Source organism: Epinephelus lanceolatus, chromosome 11, assembly GCF_041903045.1.
Source record: "Epinephelus lanceolatus isolate andai-2023 chromosome 11, ASM4190304v1, whole genome shotgun sequence".
Lineage (NCBI taxonomy): Eukaryota > Metazoa > Chordata > Actinopteri > Perciformes > Serranidae > Epinephelus > Epinephelus lanceolatus.
This window is the reverse complement of record NC_135744.1, coordinates 41,600,077-41,621,357: the sequence shown is the minus strand read 5'-3', so window position 1 is coordinate 41,621,357 and position 21,281 is coordinate 41,600,077. Positions and strand designations below refer to the sequence as shown.

General features: G+C 41.2%; 1 protein-coding gene across 1 annotated transcript; it reads left to right on the top strand.

Annotated features, from left to right (window-relative positions):
* Positions 1 to 1,732: 1,732 nt before the first annotated feature.
* On the top strand, positions 1,733 to 17,090 carry gucy2d (guanylate cyclase 2D, retinal). Its single transcript, XM_033611198.2, has 19 exons — positions 1,733 to 2,380; positions 4,405 to 5,417; positions 5,539 to 5,840; positions 5,988 to 6,360; positions 6,471 to 6,555; positions 6,661 to 6,769; positions 6,900 to 7,019; positions 7,139 to 7,219; positions 7,358 to 7,534; positions 7,623 to 7,779; positions 7,864 to 8,013; positions 8,575 to 8,723; positions 8,839 to 9,002; positions 10,177 to 10,369; positions 10,830 to 11,004; positions 11,562 to 11,660; positions 14,180 to 14,274; positions 14,388 to 14,470; positions 14,602 to 17,090. Exons 2-19 carry the CDS (start codon positions 4,571 to 4,573, stop codon positions 14,684 to 14,686), a joined length of 3,444 nt encoding a protein of 1,147 aa, XP_033467089.2. The 5' UTR covers positions 1,733 to 2,380; positions 4,405 to 4,570; the 3' UTR covers positions 14,687 to 17,090.
* The last annotated feature ends 4,191 nt before the right edge of the window (positions 17,091 to 21,281 follow it).

The following is a 21,281-nucleotide window of genomic DNA, read 5'->3' as shown; positions in this document are numbered from 1 at the left end:
AGCAGAGGTCACTGAAGCAGTGCTGGATGTGTTTGCCTTATCATTTAGGAGAATCTATGTACCTAAATGGGTTTTTGCCCCCTCCCCCCAAAGGCCTACATTCCAGCTGTAGTGAACTGTACATGGTGCCAGGTCAAAAGAGCAACAGCAGGCTTTCAGTAGCTTACCACAAGATATTTTCAGCTCTCGGCTCCTGCTCACACAGATTTCTTATGCCTTTATTAGCATTGCTCCCCGTATGTAAGATACTCCCTTTGACCTTTGCTCTGTGGCTGTTATCTTGTCCAGAATGTAAAGCCAAACGTCAGGAAGCGAGGGAGGCTACGAAGATGCCAGCAGGAGCATGAAGGACATCCTGCTGAGGGAAGTCCCTATTGGTTGATTTTGCTTTTGATAGCCTGACACCCATTAACCGGTATCTAACTGGTGAATTTTTATGACAAAAAAAAAAAAAAAAAAGAAGCAAAATGACGCAAAATAGAAGAGGCACGTCTTTGTAATACGATGCTCCATTGAATCAGTGAAGTTTAGCGCCATATTTCAATGGTATTTTGTGATGTAATTGTCTCGGCTTTAATTTTTATTTTCTGTTGGCTTTGCTGACAAACAGCTTTGCTGCGTTGAAGGGGAACGGCACCTAAATTAAGAATTCCAATATGTTGTTTCCGAGGCTTAGTAAAGTTCAATCAGTATCTGTGAACATGAGCTTCTCTCTCAAAGGCAGAAACCAGAGAAGTAAACTTGGGATTATTTTGGTTTGCACAGTTTCTGGCCATGATAAATGGTGTAAGTTTGACAGTTTTTAAAGAAACATGCCTTCCACACCTGCAATTTTGTAACTGGTCAAAAATATCCTTGGTAGTTTATGGGTTGACGGTTAACTGTTGACATCCCTAACCCTGACTTAGGCTAATTGACCAATCTAATAAAATCGTTTTTTAAACATTCTCTGGTATTTTACCCGTGTTGACATCCACGTTATTGAGAAAAAACAATCCAAGCTTTAATTCCTAAATTATGAGATCCATCACTGGTGTCTGCGGAGAGATTGACCCGAGCACAATTTTCTGTCGTCCGTTAGCAACTTAAGCTACAGCAGTAAGACGAGGTGAGCAGCAGTGCATGAGCAGAGGTCTCAGAGGGATTTGAAATGGAGCAGCAGGGTTATGTGAGGCTACAGTTGCAGGTGCCTTAATCACTGCACCAATTTCAAGCCCAGGTGATTACATGCGATTCTGTAATTTAAGGTAGCCATCAGTGATACGTTTGCAATTATTATATTAACATTGCAAAGGTTTTCCTTTTTTTTTTGTTGCTTTTTTTATTTTCTTTGCTTTAAGAGTTAAAGTATGGAGTTCCTCGCAGTGCATTATACATGATGAACAGTGAGAGAACAACAGTAATAAGGGTTGAAAGTGAACATTTCTTTCCTTCAAGGTAAAGTTCATGGATTTTGGAGTGTCTCTATTCTGGCACAAAAAGTCCCATAAACTTCGACCCTCACAAAAGCAAGTGAACGACAAGTTCCTCTAGATCATATCCTTTTTTTATGGTTTTACCAACAAATAAGACAGCAGGTTTGTGATCTGAGGAACTTATTTTTTCGTTTAATAACAATGTGCCTCATCCCCTTGATTTCAGACAAGTGGAGGTAGAAGGTGGGACAATAAATCAGAACCACTAGCCGCCATTTTCAGCACAATTCTTCCAAGTTGTGACTGTAGCCATTAAATCCATCAATCAAATCAGTGATACGATGCCCAAGGTTTGAGGATATTTTAAAGCTACATCAGAACCTATGTTTACACATTGTGTAAATGATAGAGAGTGAATATACCTCTACTTTCACCTTCTTTCTCTTGTCCTCCATCCCTCCCCCCACACACACTCTTCCCACACTTCTGTGGATTAAAAGCTAAAGAGGGCTGAGAAGTCAAAGCTCGCCAGTCCTTCCCACTCTTCCCTTTCTTTTACCTGTTACCACTCCACATCTCTCTGCCAATCTATTTTTTACCAATCCAGACGCTGGATCAGGATTGCGTTTCTTCTCACGCACTGGCCTTTGCTATGTGGTTTGGGGTGGGTCCTAGTCCCAAACAGGGAGAGCAAGAGACAACGCTAACGACTGGAAATGAGGAGATTTTTCATTTTCAGTACCGTCTTTAAGGAACATGGATACAAGAGGAGATAATTAAGTTTATTTTGTATTTTTCACGCTATTTGGATTACATATGATATTTTTTCCCAATAAAAGGACAAAGATAACTGCTCCTGCTGTCTACTTCTGTGTACCTAATCCCCCTGGAGTCTGGATGGTGCCATTCAATGACAGCCACCAACACCGACATGGCTCCTACAGTATGTAGACGAACTGCTCCAGGTCAGAACTGTCTCTCATTTAAACTTTAATTTAATTGTCTTGTACTATCAAGGGTAATATAGGTGTAGTTTTTAATGTAAATAATTCATCCATCATACAGTGTCGTTGTAGCCTTGTTCAAATCTGTTTGCAGCAAAGCTCGTCCTGTAAAGGTGCGACTGTTGGAGAACCACAGCTCGTCCACTTTCTTAATAAATTTGTTTTAAAAGTTGCTTCATACAGCATTTTGAATTTTAGATTAACATAATTTGACCTAGTTTTTATTTAAAGCAGCACTTGAGAACAGGGCTAGCATATTAGTCAGTGCGCCTCTTAACCTATTAAGAACCGATAAGCCAATGTCAGCATTAGCCCCTTTAGAAGGCTTGCTGGTCACTGCTTGCTTGCTGCATTTCAGCTTGAAGGCAAAGAATCAAATGAGGCCATGTGGCATTTTGTGCTTTTTAAAAGGAGTTTGGGATCATTTAGAAAAAGTGTCGCCATTGGATTGATGGATGCAAGTTACAGTAAGGTGTACAAAATGATGTGAGTATGAGTTACATGAACAGTAGATGTACTGCACTTTCCCAGAATTACAAAGAGTGTAAATTGTGAATCCAGTTAGAGTAATTGAGTCCAGAGGGACTCAGCACACTCACAGTCATCTGATGTCCATACTGCGACAGAGTGGGGATGAATTGAAAAGTTTGATGCCCACTGTCAGATAATATCTCCTCTGCTGCTTGGTAAACCTTGGGGGTGCAAGTCTTTGGCTCAAGACATGGTTTGTCCACCAAAGAGCACTGACAAGTTCATCTTTACTGTTTGTTTTCACTACGTATGTGTTCATTAAAAAAATATCCCTTTCCTCAAATTCACAAATATTGATATCGGCCTATAAAATCCAGCATCAGTCAGGCCACGAAAGATTGTCAAAAAATTTTGTCCTCCTCTTTCGCTTCACTAGAGGTAATTCTTTCAGTATTTTAAAAGTACACATATATTTTTAATTGCCTCCATTAACCAGAATTATATAGGTGAAAGATTTTTATGTTGTTTTTTTTTAACTTAAACAGGAAGCTGTAGTAGGTGTAGCCATTAGTGGGTTGGTCAGGCCTTTGGCTCAGCTATAAATGTCAATGCTTTTGTCATGGGCAGCCATTTTTAGTTTCTGAGCACAGAGTACAGTATTGGCTGGGTTTCCTTATTAGTTATAAACAGTACTTAACAGTAGGATTTCAAAACATTATTGCCAGGGTTACAGTCGATCATGACGATGTCCAATCATGGAGTTGTGTGGTGACAGTACGCAAAGCAAATCCTCTGCTTTGCTTAGTTACAGCAGCCTGGTCTTAATCATTTTTAAAGTCAGTCCAGCTCAGAATACAGATTAGTTAGCATTTATTAGCATGCAATAAATACAATGTGAATTTACTCTCAGTAATAAAGTCTCTAAATTTAGTTAATGTTTGATAATTAATAATTAATGTAACCTGAAATGGCAGTGTAAGCTCCATCATACTGTCATTTTAATCCTGAGCTCCTGAGCAAGTACAGATTTAGACGCTGGTTTCAGGAATCTTAGGGGTGACTGGAGTTGAAGACAAACTGTCCTGAAATGGAAGGCAAACTCAGAAGATTGACTTTAAGGGGAAAGGAGATACCAAGACCAAATGGAGACATCAAGGCCAGATTTAGCGCCACGTTACCTGGCACTTGATTTTTTTAAACTCTGTGGCCCCCGCTGAGCTAATCAGCTTGCCACACACATGGCATTAATTCTTCGAAGAACAGTGCTGGCACTTCGGGCACCATGTCCTCGGTGAGACAGGTGGATGCTGATAAGATTCAACATCACATTCTGTTAAACAAAACAGCTCAACAAGATGCATGTTCAGGTCAGGGATCCTGTCCGTAACCTGGTGAGCCCTTAGGTATCCTTGCTTGTATCCTAGAACTTAGGAAGCAAAAACAGATCACACTGAACTATCAAGCTATACATTTACTAATTGCAGTTTGTTTTTCTTCTTATTCTTCGGAGGCAGTGATGGCTTGGGGTCTTCTCACCGCCTGTCCATTTTTGGACTAAAGGCCTGCTGAGTGCCAAGGGAGACGTCCTATCCACAGAGACACACTCACTGTCACACGACTCATCATAAACTCCCCACTCTCCTTCTGTGTCTAAAGCATCAGAATAGCTGTGTGAGGAAAATGGCAAGTCACAGAGACCCTCGCTTTCTGCACAACCTGTCCTACCACCCGCGATGGCAGCACGACTCAATAAAAGTGAAGAGGAAAGGACATGTGCGGACAGTGGCTGCAAATAGTTGCAGTGGATATAGTCTGTTTAAATCATTAGCAGCTTCATCATCAAAACCACAGTTGCCATCATTCCCTGTGCAACGCTTCAGGAGCTGTGGGAACTGGCTACTTCTGCCCTTTCTCATGCTCACAATTCTGCCCTGTCAAGCCTGGGCGACCACTTTTAAGGTGGCCCTGGTTGGACCCTGGACGTGTGACCTATTATACTCCAAAGCCCTCCCTGATTTGGCAGCCCGCCTGGCCACTGCTCGCATAAACAAGAACCCCTACCTCAACAAAGGCTACTGGTATGACTACACGCTGATCAATGAGGACTGCAAGTCATCCCGCGCCCTAGCTCGCTTTGCTGAGCTGGAAGGTTATGGTGCTGCTTTCCTGGGCCCCGCCAACCCAGGCTACTGTTCCTCAGCTGCTTTGTATGCAAAAGAGTGGGATGCTGGGATCCTTTCCTGGGGCTGCCTCAAACCCAACATGGATAAAGGAGGGATGTATTCCACCTTCCTGCGACCGCTGCCACTGTCCTCCCGTGTACTCTTCACCGTGTTGCAGTACTTTAGTTGGGCCCATGTGGCCATAATCTCAGAGGAGACAGATGTGTGGGAAGCCACAGGACAGGAACTGGCCTCATCACTGAGAGCCCTCGGCCTGCCTGTCAACCCTGTGGTCACTATGGAGTCGGACAAGGACGGACCTAACAGGGCACTGACAAAAGTGCGGGAAGCAGACCGGGTCAGAGGTGAGTTGTAGATGTAAAGATGACTGAAATAAGACCAATTCATGTATTATAACCTCCACACAGTTTTCTTTCACACGAATCATGTAAATAAACCCGTTTTTAATCCCTCCTCTCACCATAGTGGTCATCATGTGCATGCCCTCTGTCCTGATTGGTGGCGAAGCCCAGTACCGGCTTCTGACAACAGCCTTGGCCATGCGAATGATTGACCGTGGCTATGTATTCATCCCCTACGACGCCCTCCTCTATGCGCTGCCCTACAAAGATGCACCATACTATATGCTAGGCAATGACACCAAGCTGCGGAAAGCCTATGATGGGGTCCTCACCATCACTATGGACTCTGGAGAACGCAATTTCTATGAGGCCTTCAGAGACGCTCAAGACAGCTTTGAAATCCGCAGCAGCACCCCACCAGAGCAGGTGAGTGTCTTTATTGTATATTGTAATATTAGAAAATTATAACAGTCAACAGGAAGATGAGACACATCTAAAGGATGGGGAAACAAAAGCACTTAGACAAACATTTTAATTAAATCAAAATGATCACATCACTGTCTTCTCTGCTAGGTTTCCCCATTTTTTGGCTCCATCTACAACATGATATACTACATAGCTATGGCTGCTGAGCAGGCCCGTGCCAAAGGAGGCCGCTGGGTAACTGGTCAGATCCTGGGTAACAGCAAGGGCAGCTTTGAATTCGAAGGCTTCAATCAGCACCTGAGGTCTGGCAGGAACGGTGAAGGCATGCTAGCTCGCTATGTAGTGCTGGACTACAGTGGCATGGGCAGCTCTCTCTACTCCACCCATGTTCTGGAAGCTGCTCATATATATGGCGGAATCGGGGGTTTAAAATACCTCGGTCGTTCGATCCATTTCGCAGGCAGCACGCCCTACACCGACTCAGGCTGCTGGTTTAACCCAAACTTTGCCTGTAGTGGAGGTGAGTGCACCAGTAGTGTCATTACAAGAAATTAATACAAGCTGGTGCGTTGCTGAGTAATTCAGTGTATTCAAACTATCTGTCTTTGTGTTTTTCTTCTCTTCCCAAAGGCCTGGATACAGTCACTCTCTTCTTTCTCTTCCTTCTGTTCGTTGCAATCTTTGCATGTGGACTCTATCTTTTTGTCAATTTCAAGTATGTACAGCAGGATATCAAAGAAAGATTTCATATGCTGGGGTCTTGTGCGATCTTTTGAGAACATTTTTGTTGTTTTTTGGTTGTCTTCTTTGTTTCATAAAGGAGAACGGGCAGGGTTGGGTTCAGCCTTGGAGGTGGTAACGGTGGATCAACGAAGGTAATCCTGACCCTTGACGACCTGGTCTTCATCAACACTCAAATCAGCAAACGGGTCAGTTCTGTGCTCAGTCTCTGACAATACTGACCTACCTCACCTTTGCAAGTATGTGATGTATGAAAGCTGTTTACCTCTGAAAGACTCCAACTAACCTGTCCTCTTTGAACTGTGTGTGTGTGAGCAGAAGCTCAATGATGAAAGTATCCTGAAAAGCCAGCTGGATATGAAGACGCCTCACCACTCGGTATCTGGTCGCAGCTACTTGGCCTCCTCACCAGACAGCTCCAATGTTGCTGTGTTTGAGGTTAGCCTGGCACAATACCGCAATACTCCTGTTATATAGTCCTGTTTATCATTTTGCTGCTCACGCCTCTGGGTGTTTTTGGTTTCAGAAAGACTGTCGTTTTTTCTATACATTCGCAGGGTGACTGGGTGTGGTTGAAGAAATCCCCCACTGGATCTGTGTCAGGTATCAGCAGCAATGCTGAGTATATCTTTATCAGGGTAAGTGAATCTGTGAGTCATTAAATTGATTGATATTCCAGTGTTGCCAAAAAACACAAAATACAGAATGCATCAAATGGAATGACGTTCCTCTTGCAGCATGAAGTTACCTGATGTCTCCATTGTCTTCCCAATCAGCTCAGAGACATGAGGCACGAGAACGTCAATCTATTCCTGGGGCTTTTTTACGACTCTGGGATCTTTGGTGTTGTGACCGAGCACTGCTCCCGTGGCAGCTTGGAGGACCTGCTCAACAATGAGGACGTGCGTCTTGACTGGATGTTCAAGTCTTCCCTTTTAATGGATCTGATTCGGGTAAGAGAGACAAAATGACCAACATGTTTCATTTCCCATCTTGCCACGTTTCCTCATCGCTCACAAGTTTTCGTCAAACTGTTCTCAGGGAATGAAGTACCTGCACAATCGCGACATCGTCCACGGACGGCTGAAATCCCGTAACTGTGTGGTAGACGGGCGCTTTGTGTTGAAGGTGACAGATTATGGATTCAATGAAATTTTGATTGCCCAGAGCATTGACTCCGACGGGGAAAAACCAGAGGGTGAGTTATATGCATTAGTGAGTTTTCTCTCACATATCAATACTCACTGTTTATTTATCATCGTGCATCTTCTTTTTATTGAAGATCTACTTTGGACAGCACCTGAGCTGCTGAGAAGCACCAGTCTGAGAAGGAGGGGAACTTTCGCCGGAGATGTCTACAGTTTCTCCATCATCGGGCAGGAAGTCATCGCTCGCTCTGCACCTTTCTGCATGCTGGACATGCCTCCCAAGGGTGAGTGATATGGAATTAGTGACCCCAAAGGATGGTCACATGAAAAAAAAACGTAAAGTAGTAGGAGGTGATGGGGCAATGTGCAAAAGATTTACTTGTATTTTAAATATTTTTGGCAAATTTGTGAAGGTGCTACGTAAAATGTCCGTCCTGTCCTTTGTGCTCTCACCCTGTGGAGATAACTTATCGTTGCCCTCTGCTCTCGTTATACATAATCGTGCCCACTGAGCTAAAAAGAAAATGACAAGTGTTAGAATTGTTGTTGAAAATGCTGCCCAATCCCAAAAAAGATTTTTTGGGGGCATTTTGCCTTTAACTGAAAGGACAGTTAAGTGTGAAGGAGGAGAGTAAGAGGGAACGACATGCAGCAAAGGGCTGCAGGCTGGAGTCGAGTCGAGTCGACGCCCCTGCTTTGTTTAATCACCAACGACATTAATATTTCTTTGACAAAATTGTTTGTGCAAAAACCACATTGGAGGCAATTGCACTGCATTTACGTTGTCTGTTTTTGTTCATATCTGTGTGTGCCTAACATCTGTGTGTTCTTCACTGTGTTGACAGAGATTATCAGCAAGGTCAGAGAGCCTCCTCCCTTGTGTCGGCCTGTCATGTCAGTTGATGAGGCCCCGCTGGAGGTGATACAGGTGTTGAAACAGGCCTGGAGCGAAGAGCCAGAGAAGAGGCCGACCTTTGAGGAGGTCTTCAAACAAGTAAATACACTGAAAACACACGTTGATTCACATCTACTCCACCTAAAATGTTGTTGTTTTAGTGAAAGTAGCAAGTTGGAGATGACATTCCTTTTCCCTCCTTTTCATGTGACAGTTCAAGAGCATCACTAAGGGGAAGAAGACCAACATCATCGACTCTATGCTTCGCATGTTGGAACAGTACTCCTCCAACTTGGAGGATCTGATCAGAGAGAGGACGGAGGAGCTGGAGGTGGAGAGACAGAAGACTGACAGGCTGGTGGCTCAGATGTTGCCCAAGTGAGTGTCCAGAAACTGCGATGTCATGCTCTAAGTCATAGCCACTGGAGGCCTGTAGAGCATCAGCACAGTCTGAGTATTATACTTGAATGATGCTCCTTTTACTTCCTTAGTGAGGTCAAAGGTCAGAGACAGCCTCGCTGAAGCTGGCAGGGATTCAGTGCTCATCCAGCAGGATAGCTGCTCATTGACACACTGGTATGAGATCATCTGCAGAGATTGAAGTTGATATTTCTCACGAACTTTGGAGACCAAAAATGCAGCTGAATCAAGATAAAACAGAAAACATTGTGAGATTCTAATCATTTGTTGTTGTTGTCTCATTAGCTGGAAAACAAAGTTAAAAAGTCGAATTATTATAAAAAATGACACGCATTTGTTTATTTTTCATTAACATCTTTCTTTTGTTTGTCATGTCTCAAAAATTTCTGCCAAAATATGGCTTTAGTTTTGATGCATTTAACTGTGGGAATATTTGGTGCGACAACCAGTGATGTGGATGTGATCAGACAATCAATCTTCATCACTGAAATCTGCTTTTGGGTTTTTCTTGTAACCATGTTCTATCACTGAAATTAGTCACGGTCTGTTTCCATCAGAGGGTGTTTAAAAACAAGATATCAGTAATGGGTCAATTTGTCACCCGGCGTCCAAAGAATATAAATGTACAGTGTTGCATGATATGTCTCAGTATGTGCAACACGACAGCCGCCTCAGTTTTGTTTCTTTTTATGATTTATAGTGCATCTGATCACCAAAAATGCTTCTGTCTCAGAGCTTTTCATAGTGTTGGCATCACTTTAATCATATCTTTCTGAATCAAATTTGATCAAATAGAAATAAATGCATTTTAAATCACTGATCTGCCAAGTAGAGGGAGTTTTCCTTTATCAACCACCTGTCTAGTGAGAGGAGAGAGTCACACCATGCTGCCATTGTGTTTCTTCAGTTGTGATTTTAGACGTGTCCCTGTGCCTGTTTGCAATGATCAATAATAATTTGGGAGGAAATCCTGAAATCATCTAATTCATGGGATTAGAAATTGACTGTGGTTGAATGTCTGTAAAAGTTAAAAAGTTGAATCTAAGAAACATGTAAGACAGCAGTCTCTGGTGAGAAGACTTGTTGTTGCCTCAGCACCTCAGATTGTCCTCTCATCATCTTCCCCCTTCAGGTCTGTGGCCCAGGCGCTGAAGACGGGCAAGCCTGTCAAACCCGAGCATTTCAGCGAGGCCACGCTGTACTTCAGTGACATCGTGGGCTTCACCACCATCTCAGCTCTCAGCGAGCCCATCGAGGTGGTCGATTTACTCAACGACCTCTACACACTCTTTGATGCTATCATTGGACTGCATGATGTCTACAAGGTGAGCGTTGCAGGCGCACACAGTGATGAGCACCTGGTTTTTGTATTATTTATTAGTTTTCAGTATTTAAAGTAAAGCAACAGACACTCAATCTTTTGTAGGCTTTATAAATCAGCTTTGGTAGTAATACACCAAGGAGATTTTTCAAATATTATAAATAACTTTTTGTTTTATTCTTAACGAAACTTCATTAAGATTTTGTCTGTTTTTGTTTTCTGTATTTTCTGTGAACGTTTTTTACAAGAATTTGAATTTTCTGTATTGTTAATGTTGCTAAAACATTTCCACTGATTCTAGGAAAGCATTTCCCGCCTCATTTTAACATGTTAAATCTGCTGTTTATCAAGAGAACTTTTTATTTTGGTGGTGGCCAGTTCTTTCAAACTTAGCAGTGTTGAACTAGTGAGAGAAACACTGTGTATGTGCGTGTGTGCCGAACTCCTATTTTTATGTAATTTAGGTGGAAACTATCGGAGATGCCTACATGGTAGCCTCGGGAGTCCCCTCTAGGAACGGCAACCGCCATGCAGCTGAGATGGCCAACATGTCTCTTGACATCCTCCACTGCATTGGTACCTTCAAGATGAGGCACATGCCTGAACTGAAGGTCAGGATCCGTATCGGCCTGCACTCTGGTGAGCAATATGTTCGTGCTTTCTGTGCTGTGCTGCTCTAATCATTATAATGTCCAGTAGTAACGTTGCATGTGGAAAGTTCTTTACCGTGAGAGATTACCTTAAGAGTCACATACATGTGTAATGAGTAATATGGCATGAAATGAACCCAAATTCCAGAGTGAGTAATAGTCAATGTGTTGCAGTGGAATACAGGAGCCCAAGCTGCTAAGGCAAGGAGGTATTTTTACCTCCTTTATCCTCGTCTGGAACTTATCCCTGGAACAGTGAAACGCTATCCACTTAGAGCACTGTCATCCAATTAACACACTGCATACTTTGAATTTCTATTCTATTAATTTCTTTATATACACAGAAGTGCTTTGATGTCATAGTTTTGGGAGACAAAAATCATTTTGAAAACTTCTTCAAAGTCACATCCCACAATGTTTCATTTGACACATGATGTAAGAGATTGCTTGTGAAGGAGAAGCGTCATTGTCAACCCGACTTGTGTGTGTGTGTGTGTGTGTGTGTGTGTGTGTGTGTGTGTGTGTTCTTTCATGCTATGTTTGCAGGCCCAGTGGTAGCGGGAGTAGTGGGTCTCACAATGCCTCGGTACTGTCTGTTTGGAGACACTGTCAACACAGCATCTCGAATGGAGTCCACGGGGTTGCGTGAGTGTCTCATACATCATTGAATAGGCCAGACAGATCTCCTCTTTCTTAGCTTTTAAAATATTTTTTTTTAAATGGACATGGTGGACGAGAGAACAGGTGTAGCTAGTGTGCCTGCTGCCTGAGGCTAAATGGGGCTTTAAGTGAGCAGTCCTTACTAATCCTTTAAGACTATCAACAGATTTAGAGGCCAATTTGAAGTTTCAGTTTAAATGTCAACATCAATGATAAGTTTGCCTCAGCTGCCCTCTGCATGCGTATAAATGAAGTATGAAATATGAAATGCTAAGTCCACTTTACTGATGTTTTGAAATAAAACAGGAGCTCCCAGAGGATCACATTATCATAAATGAAACTATTAACACTTAAACTGTTTAGAGGAAGTACAGTGAAATACAGTGGTGGAATATAACTAAATACATTTACTCAAGTACTGTATTTAAGTACACATTTGAGATACTCGTACTTTACTGAAGTATTTCCATTTTATGCAGCTCTATACTTCTGCTCCACTTCATCTAACATACAAATGACAGCTTTAGTTACTTTTTAGATTACAGTTTTACATGTTTTCATACTCTCCCTGTGAAAACACATCACATTTTGTGATTTTAAAAGTGATTTTTGTTCTGATAAATTGAAGGATGAAGTGTTCCTTTATTAATTGAGAAATTTCCCCTCCTTCTTAAGCTGAATAAAATCTTGGATCTCTCTTGGATCAGCTGGAAAATGCTTCATCACAAAGCTGAAATCAGGACTGTTTTTCTGACATCACGAAAAGTGGACTTTTTTAGATAAATGGTTCTTACAAGACAGCAATGCTGAAAACTTGTGATGATCTTAAAGGATATCTTCATTGCTGCAGTTTAAACCACCCAACAATGATAATAAAAATCTTTGTTTATAGAGCGCTTTTCAGAAAACAGCATTTCAAAGTGCTTCACAGGCATCAAAATAAAACATACAGGTCATAAAATCATCAGGTTTAGAAAGAAATTCAGTGTGTATAAAATGAGTAAATAGACAGTTCAAAGTAAAGTAGAGCTCAAGAAGAATCAGGAAAGGCTCTCCAATAAAAGTATGTTTTAAGAAGAGACTTAAAAGAGATCACTGACGCGGCTGACCTGATTTCCTCGGGCAGATTGTTCCAGAGCCTTCAGGCCCTAACGTCAAACGCTCTGTCCCCTTATAGGTAGCATTTAAAGGGTTTAAAATTAGTACAGCCTACATATCTGCAGCAGTAAAGTGCAACGTACATATTGATGCAGCAGCAATGTTAATCCAAAAACATCATATATGATAATAAAACACATTTTACTGCACAGGGAATACTTTTAGTACAATGTGCTGATAATACTCACTTTTGTTCAAATTTTGAATGTAAGACTTAAAACTTAAATGTTTTAAGTAGAGGAGCTGAATGTTTCTTCTTCTTGACTATATTGTGTTTTTGCAATGAGCAGCAAAGCATAAATGTGTAGTCTACTGTCACCAAGTGGCTTAATAACAAAACAACAGTCTGACTTTCTGAGATGCAATCCGAGGGCATAGGTTCAATTTCAACATTGATTTATGGTGGAAATGTCTTTTTACATGTGAAGTAAATCGCAAAGTCAGAGCAATAAGTGATAATTCCAAATATAAATATAATATAAATAGGGTATAATATCTAATATAAATAAAAATCACGTTTGTTCTCGTGTAGATCAGCTTTTGTCATTTAATGTTAACCCTGCTGAGTCGGCACACATGTAGGCATAGTTTACCTTTCAATCCTCCTTTGTGTCTATTGTTTGGAGAAGTAGCATCTTTAGGTGTGCATCTAATCACATCAATGACGCATAAATTCATTTTGATCAATTTATAAACCCCTGGACTTTAGCTCATGCGTGTTTCAGCAATATTTCTGTTCATGTTCAAAACTTTACGCACATTCAGTACATATCCTACATATCTGTGGTCTCTGAGAGGTCCAGAATAAAGTTTTAATATTTTGAGAAAAGTGTTGTGATGATAATTAAGAATTAAGAAAGTAAACTGGTAATTTAACGGGAATAAAGTCCTGAATGTTTAAAAAAAAAATCGACCCTCTCCTGAAGTCTGCTGTGCGTTAAGATGTTGCTCTGCTGATATGGTCGTTTCCCCTTCAGACCATCGGACAGACACTGAATCCCGTGTGACTCTCTCTGGATGAGGCAGATGTGTCCTGCTCGTCATCGAAAGTAGAAAACCAATCTAACTGAAAACACTTCTCATCAAGCATCATATGTGATCGGCCTGTATTGGAAATAAAAGCACTGTCCCTTACTGAATCAATACGGGACACAGTTTGTCCTGTGTTTTCGTGCACAGAACTTATAGAATAAAGATAATTCAAACAAGTTTGCTTAAATATTTGTAAGGAAAATTCTGTACTCTTAAAAAGTTCCAGGGGGACTGGAGATTTTACATGTAGCTACTGACATTAAAGAAGTTGCAGTGTGCAAATATTTTAGATTTTTCTGTGTTTTCTATCACAGCTTACAGAATCCATGTCAACCAAAGCACAGTTGATGTCCTGAACAGCTTGAAGCTGGGATACAAAATTGATGTCCGAGGCATGACAGAGTTAAAGGTAAAATAAATTAAAAACACGTTCATAATATACACAGAAGATATGCAGTGTAGCCACTGCAGCACTGATCTGGTGGTGATAGCTAATGAACGCTGATGATGATTTATTTTTAGGGAAAAGGGATTGAGAACACATACTGGTTGGTAGGAAGAGAGGATTTCAACAAGGCACTGCCTATTCCTCCAGACCTTCAAGGGTAAGAGAACATTTTGGTTACTCCACATACGTGTGATTTAATCTTTGCACTACTTTTTAACCGTAGCACAGCACGGTATGAATGTGATGTGTCCGAGTCACACTGCATAATAACTGTATTTCCTATTACAGGGGGAGCAATCATGGTATCTCTTTAGAGGAGATTCCTCCTGATAGAAGACAAAAATTCCTGGATCGTCAGAAGAAGATGGGCTAGGCTGATTTTTCTTTCTTTTTTTTTTTTTTTTTACTGATGTCCCAGAATGGAAAGTGATATTTTCTCGCTCAACGTTTTTCAGAGAATACCCTACACATACAGAGATGTGTAGGGGAAAAGCTGAACATGCAACGTCCAACCACCATCATTCGTGCCACGCTCAGTATGAAATCCAGCACCAGCGACAAGGGGATTCACACTTTCTGGAAATCATTTCTATACTAAAATAATCTTTACTGTAGATGAGGCAACTGTCCGTATTGTATTTGTTCAGCAGAAAGCAAAACATGCATACCGAGGTTTAGAGGACAGCAATCGCCTGACAAGAGGGACTATGGATGTGTGTACAGAAACGATCACAGTATCATGTGTGATACCGCTGTACTTCATGTACTGTATGTATTTGTACTGATCTTTGTGCTTTGTAGAAACATGGGAGAGATTCTGTCATGAGCATCCCAAGGGTGGAAGCTATTACCGCTCGACTATTCATCTCGGGTATAATGGAGCACTCACTTTAGGAGCAGTAGCCTTTTACAACAATTTAGAATTAATACATTAAAACGTTTTCACAGTAATTTAAGCTTGAAAGCAGCGCAGAGGTCAGTCAGGGTTGAGAGCTCAGGTCATGGAGGGTTCTGATTTTGCTTTTGTGGCAGCGTTACTGTGATTAGTCATTTGATGAATGAAGCCATACAATCCAACAATGGTCCAAATACATCAAACAAAGCGTCCAGTTTGTTTGTTTAGTATTAGAGTTATAGAAATGTAAAAAGCACAATATCCTTTTGAGTACTGGCTCTCCCAACATTTTATCCCATTACTGCGATAGGCCTGTTTGAGGTGATTTAACTGATATTCCTGTTTTCATTCCAACTTATCACTTCCTTTAAGTATATCTAAAGACAATAATGTGCTTTAAGTTTTATTTTAGATGATTTGTTCCAATGGTAATGACAAAGGTACACACTGGGAATGATCTTGGGGCCAAAACATCTGCAGAGCTAGAAATAATGAATAAATTCCAACATGTAATGACACACAATTTTCAGAAACATGCGACAGGACCCACATGATATTGTTCTTTGAAAGATTGACTTATGATGTGCATCTACAGTACGTTTCTCTCCCTAATAACCTCATGATACTACACACAGTTTGTACTGCTTTTTAATGATGTGTGTATTGCTTTTAACATTATGTCGACATTTTCCACCAAATCATAGAAGACGTACGCAACATGCAAACAAGACCCAAACTATCGCTCACTCTGGGTTTCACTGTAGCTTTACCTACAGTACATGTAGCCCATTACTGAAACATGCTGGCTGAATGTATTGTATAACTGTGTGTTTAATAGGACAGCAATAGGAAGACCTGATTTCTGTGACATACAGTATATCTGCTCCGCACTGATATGCACAATGTCTGAGTCAATTGACTGAAATTATTCTCTCTTATAATGTGCTTCAGCAGATTGAGCCTTTTCATGTGTATCGCAGTCTTCTAGAGGAAGCCATTATTTTCTTTTTGGGCTCTCCAGGACCCCAAACTGTGGCTGTATCTGAAGGTCCTCTGAGAACAAATGTTCGCTAAGTCGCTCCCGTACCCAACCCCAGGGGGTTTAACAGAACATATGGGGGAAGCATGCATGGGAAAAAAGGGGAAGACAAAATCCTCTGAGTCATTTCTCCATGTATATACTGTAAATTTGTACATAGATAGTTTGTCTTTGTGTCCTACAGGGTTAGGGGCTTTTTAGTGGAGTGTTTCTTTCTGTTTGGGTTCCCTAAACCTCTGATACAAAAGGAGATATCAAAAAAACATAAGGGTTTAATCACAGTGCATTCAAGAAGCAAGTAACCGCATTGTTCGCTCACTCTCTGTTGGGCTGCTAATTGTCTGCCGCAGCACTGATACTGAAGCAACAATAGGCAGGCAATGTCAGGATGTGATTTTTCCTCCAACAGCTGTTTCAGTCTGCGGACATTTCTTCCTTCAGAGCTCCCTGGCTGACCACTTCCAACATGCTGTCACAGTGGCTCAGCATATGGACCAAAAAATGGACATCTGACGACTTGATTATCAGGTTGCTCGTGATGTGGTTCTTTGACACCAGTGTTTAGCACTGGCTCTTCAGGCACGATTAAACCCTGGACAAAGAGGAAACGCAGAATTCTGAATCAAGACGAAGATCGCAAAAAAGAAAGCTGTCTGAATGTTTCTTTGATGGATGTCTAAAGAACAAAATGAAGTTATTCTGTTGAGTAGGTAGGACCTACTTTTGCTAGATTTTTAATCAATTTGCCAAATAGATTGATCTCATCAAAACTGAATGGACTGTGTTGTTCATTCTGAAAGTGTTCTCAATGTGTTTCTGTAAATAAATTATGGTTTTAGTGAAGACTGTGTCGTCATATGTGTGCTTCATTGCCAACTCTTGGGTCAAGTCTTTATGTGTTGACATGGATGGATTACTGAACGGGCCTACCAGGCATAGGCCCCTGAGTGTCACCTGCAAAATGCCACTCAATTTAACACACACCAGCCAGGAAGAGACTCAAAAAGACCACAAAGAGACACGAAGGAACTACTAAGACACACAAAATTGCTTTAAAGAGACACAAAATGACTGCAAAAAGGAGGGAAACACCCACAGAGAGGAGCAAAGCTGTCAAAAAGGACACAAAATTACACAAAATAACTATAAATGAGGCCAAACGATCACAAAGACACAAAAAAATGACAAACAAATCCCTCAAAATGACTTTAAATAGGCACAAAATGACCTCAAAGAGACAAAGAATGACCACAGCACATTAAAAAAAAGAAATGAAAACCATCACAAAGTCTGTGTGTTTTGCTCCTACGTAGGAGAGGTGGTGGGGCCCTTTGCACGTCTGTGCTCAGGGGCCCATTGTCTCATAATCCGCCCATGTGTTAAGACTGTTTTCCCAAATGGTGCCCTGACAGTACGTTAAGTTATAATTCCAAACAAGTACAACAGTAAATCATAAGTTCAATTACGGCCAGTAAATCACGCTTTAAATGTCAGGCATGTTATTTACAGCCTGATTTTTTTGTGAGTTAGTGTATTTTATCTGTCAAAACTGATTCATATTTTTACAATTATAACAAGCTTTAAGCTTTGAAATAGCAGTGTTGTGAATGGACTAAGGATTTGGGAAAAAAAGGGGGTGACGCTTAAAGTATCGGCAACATTGAAGCGCCACATACTTATGAAGAAGAGACAGTAACTCAATGGAAGTCTAATGATTTCACTGTAAATCACCAGGCAAGTTACAGTGATGCTAACAAGCTTTGGGCTGCTTTTACTCTGTTTTCTTCTGTAGTGAAATAACCCTATAAAAATGTAAGGATGGCTTTACATAATGTAACATCTGTGCAATACACTGTACACCATAAACACACTGTGTGCTTTTGTCATAAATTTCATTCTGAATATTTCAAATATTAAATGATTCATGATGCTGACTGAGTGTCTGCTGAAGCACAAAACCCATGGAGCACATGTTAAGTTACACCGTGCATCCTACAACAGACAACAGCTTAAATTAATCATGGATCAAATCACAAGTTTAAAAATGAAGAAAAACAGAACCCTTTTGTGAAAGATAACATTTGCGTCTTTAGGTCTTGAGATCTTAAACTAATCCTTAAATGCTATCATGGAATAACACAAGACAATACATTTAAAGGTGATTTTGTGAAAGGATTAAAATGTTATTGTCCAGATTCTACACATCATGTCTGCACTGCTAGCAGGAATATCTAAAAGTGATAACAGTGCCCTGAGGACAATGTCTGCACAGAAGCAATTCGTATTTCTGCCACTAACAGGGGTTGCTATGAGGACAATTTGATCAGTTTGACAGGTTGCTATGCCAAACCTTTTTTGGCACTTTGGTGGCGTAATCACACCCCTGGGATTTAACCACAGACCGTGTTGTCGACAGTATGAGACACTTTCCTTCTAGACTCATATGTTGTGTGGCTTTTTCTTGCGTAGGGTATAAATGAATTTAAGTTATAGACATGTGCATTATTCAGTAATATTCTTGGTCCTTTAAGTGCCACTGATGCTCCAAACCCTCCAGGTGAGCTATAAACTACAAGAGGCCAATTAACTCAATGTATATTAGAATATAGCCGACTGCTGTGTAAGTTTTACTCATGTTTTTATCACAAATTTAATTGGATTAATGCCACACTGTATGTTATCTTCAGCTCAGCCTGGAATTTCTTTCAAGGGATGGTCAAGACAATCAATTTGCAGCTGCCCAAGGGGTTGTTGAAATATCTTTACATTAATTTAAACGCATGGAACTGAGTAAGAATAATCAGCTAAGTGGACACTGATAAACCCAAACACAGCAACACAATTTCCTGTCACTATAACAGGCCTATTAGACTAAATCTCTCTAATAGTGTCTCTATAGGGAGTTCCTTTATCATCATGTGCCCCTTGTGTCTTCTGTACAGGCTTGAGTTCTGCAATATATGCATGCATTTAATGTTTGCATGACATTCAACAGTGCTACATCGAGGCCTATAGCCGCATAAGCCCTGACCTCTCAAACAGTTCTGCAGATGTTTTCCTCCTCCTCAGTCAGTGGGCTAAAATCCCCCCCAAAAAATAAATGCCGAATCAAACAACATAAATTATCCGATCGTCCACGTGATCATGCACGAAGTCTTCCCCGGCTGAACACCGTGTTCCTCTGTGCACCCCATCAGTCCTGAAGCCCCCCTGGCATTTGACTGGCACCGGCTTGGAGGTGCCAGTCTAGCAGAGGCTGAGTAAAGACAGCCAGCGAGAGCCAGGCGGGACCGGAAGTAGGGTAGATTGGCTTTCACAATTAAAGCATATTGGGTTGTAGGACACACTTCCACTGATGTGACAACAAAATGAGAAATCACCTAAATACTGCAGTGACCCAGTGTGTGTGAATTGTATCAGAGCTCATTTATAGCCAATGTACAGAGTTAAGTGCAGCATATTTATTATCATAACTCTCAGCTGACCAATGGAAAGGTGACATAAAATTGTGTTTTTATCTCAGGACTGCTGACTTTTACTCACTGTCTGAGGTGAGCTACAGAGGAAGCTGCAGGTGAGGGAACAGTATGCCTGCACCTGTGTTGTGCTTGTCCTACATGCATGGGTGGATTATGAGATGATGGGCCCCCTTGCAAAGACACACAGAAGGCTCCACCACATCTTCTCCAGAGGAGCAAGACACACAGATTTAACAGCTGTTTATCCTCTTTTTGTTGTTTTTTTGCACCTTATTATAGTGGTAACGCATCTCTTTTTGGTTTGGGTTGTTTTACGCTTTTGTAGTCGTTACGAGTCTTTTTTTGGTCTCTTTTTGCAGCTGTTTTGCATCTCTCTGTGGTCACTTTATGTTTTTTTGTGGTCATTTTTAGCTGTTAGATTTTAAAAACCTACCCTTTGATGTTTGAATGTTAAAAGTTGAAGATAAAATCTTTGTGCATGGTTAATGCAAACAGTTTATATATGGCAAAATTTTAAATGAGACATGTAGAATGAAGTGATTTTGATGAGATACCGCTATTTTAAGCTTAGATTTAGTTGTGTTTTTCTCCTCATGGAAGCATTTGTCCCACATAATGTGTTCAAGGACCATCGGAAATTTGAAAACCCAACAATAATTTCTGTTTTTACAGTTTCTGGCTGTGATAAATGGTGATTTTTAAAGAAAACACCCCTTTCAAACCAGGTTTGGAACGCATGTTTTCCTCTAAAAATTGGTGGTAAAATAAATACAATTGTTTAAATTTAATATACTTTATTAATCCCTGAGGGGAAATTCAATTTTTTCACTCTATTGTCAATTACACACAGGTCTGAACGCACACACATGCACAAACAGGACCTATACATGCACTAAGTGGAGGCATGTCAGGGTGGGGCTGCCCATGACAGGCGCTCCGAGCAGTTGGGGGGGTTCAGTGCCTTGCTCAAGGGTGCCTCGGCAGTGCCCAGGAGGTGAACTGGCGCCACTCCAACTACCAGTCCACGCTCCATATTTTGGTCTGGACGGGGACTTGAACAGGCGACCCTCCGGTTCCCAACCCAAGTCCCTATGGACTGAGCTACTGCCGCCCTAATACAGCCATTTAAATTTGTATGCCCGTTTACTAAAACAGACACACACACACACACACACACACACACACAACAACAACAACAACAACAACACAAGTCCCTTCCCAGTGCTTAAAAATTTATTTGACATGCCTCCCCCTTTATGCACCCCTCCCCTCCCCTCTCATAAATAACGAACAGTCCCTAAGTGTTCATTCTAGTAATTCTGGACTCCACTTTGGACCCCTGGGCCTGGGAGGCATGTTCAGTACACCATCCATGCCTACATGCCATTTCGACCTTTGACCCAGACCAGGGTAAGTGATGAAAAAACTGAAAAGCAGATGGTTAATAGGCCTTAATGAATTCGGTGCTGATTTTATTTTGAAAATCTCCACCGGAAGTTCAATTTCTATTCCTCGTAGCTTGACGGCGTAGGGTATCGACAGACTGTGGGCAACC

What these genes read in the sequence shown, in the direction of transcription:
- gucy2d (XM_033611198.2), top strand. Translation starts at nt 4,571, where the DNA reads ATGGCAAGTCACAGAGACCCTCGCTTTCTGCACAACCTGTCCTACCAC. An exon ending in GCAGCACCCCACCAGAGCAG is followed by an intron (nt 5,841 to 5,987) that starts GTGAGTGTCTTT and finishes CTTCTCTGCTAG; the next exon opens with GTTTCCCCATTTTTTGGCTC. An exon ending in GAGGCATGACAGAGTTAAAG is followed by an intron (nt 14,275 to 14,387) that starts GTAAAATAAATT and finishes ATTTATTTTTAG; the next exon opens with GGAAAAGGGATTGAGAACAC.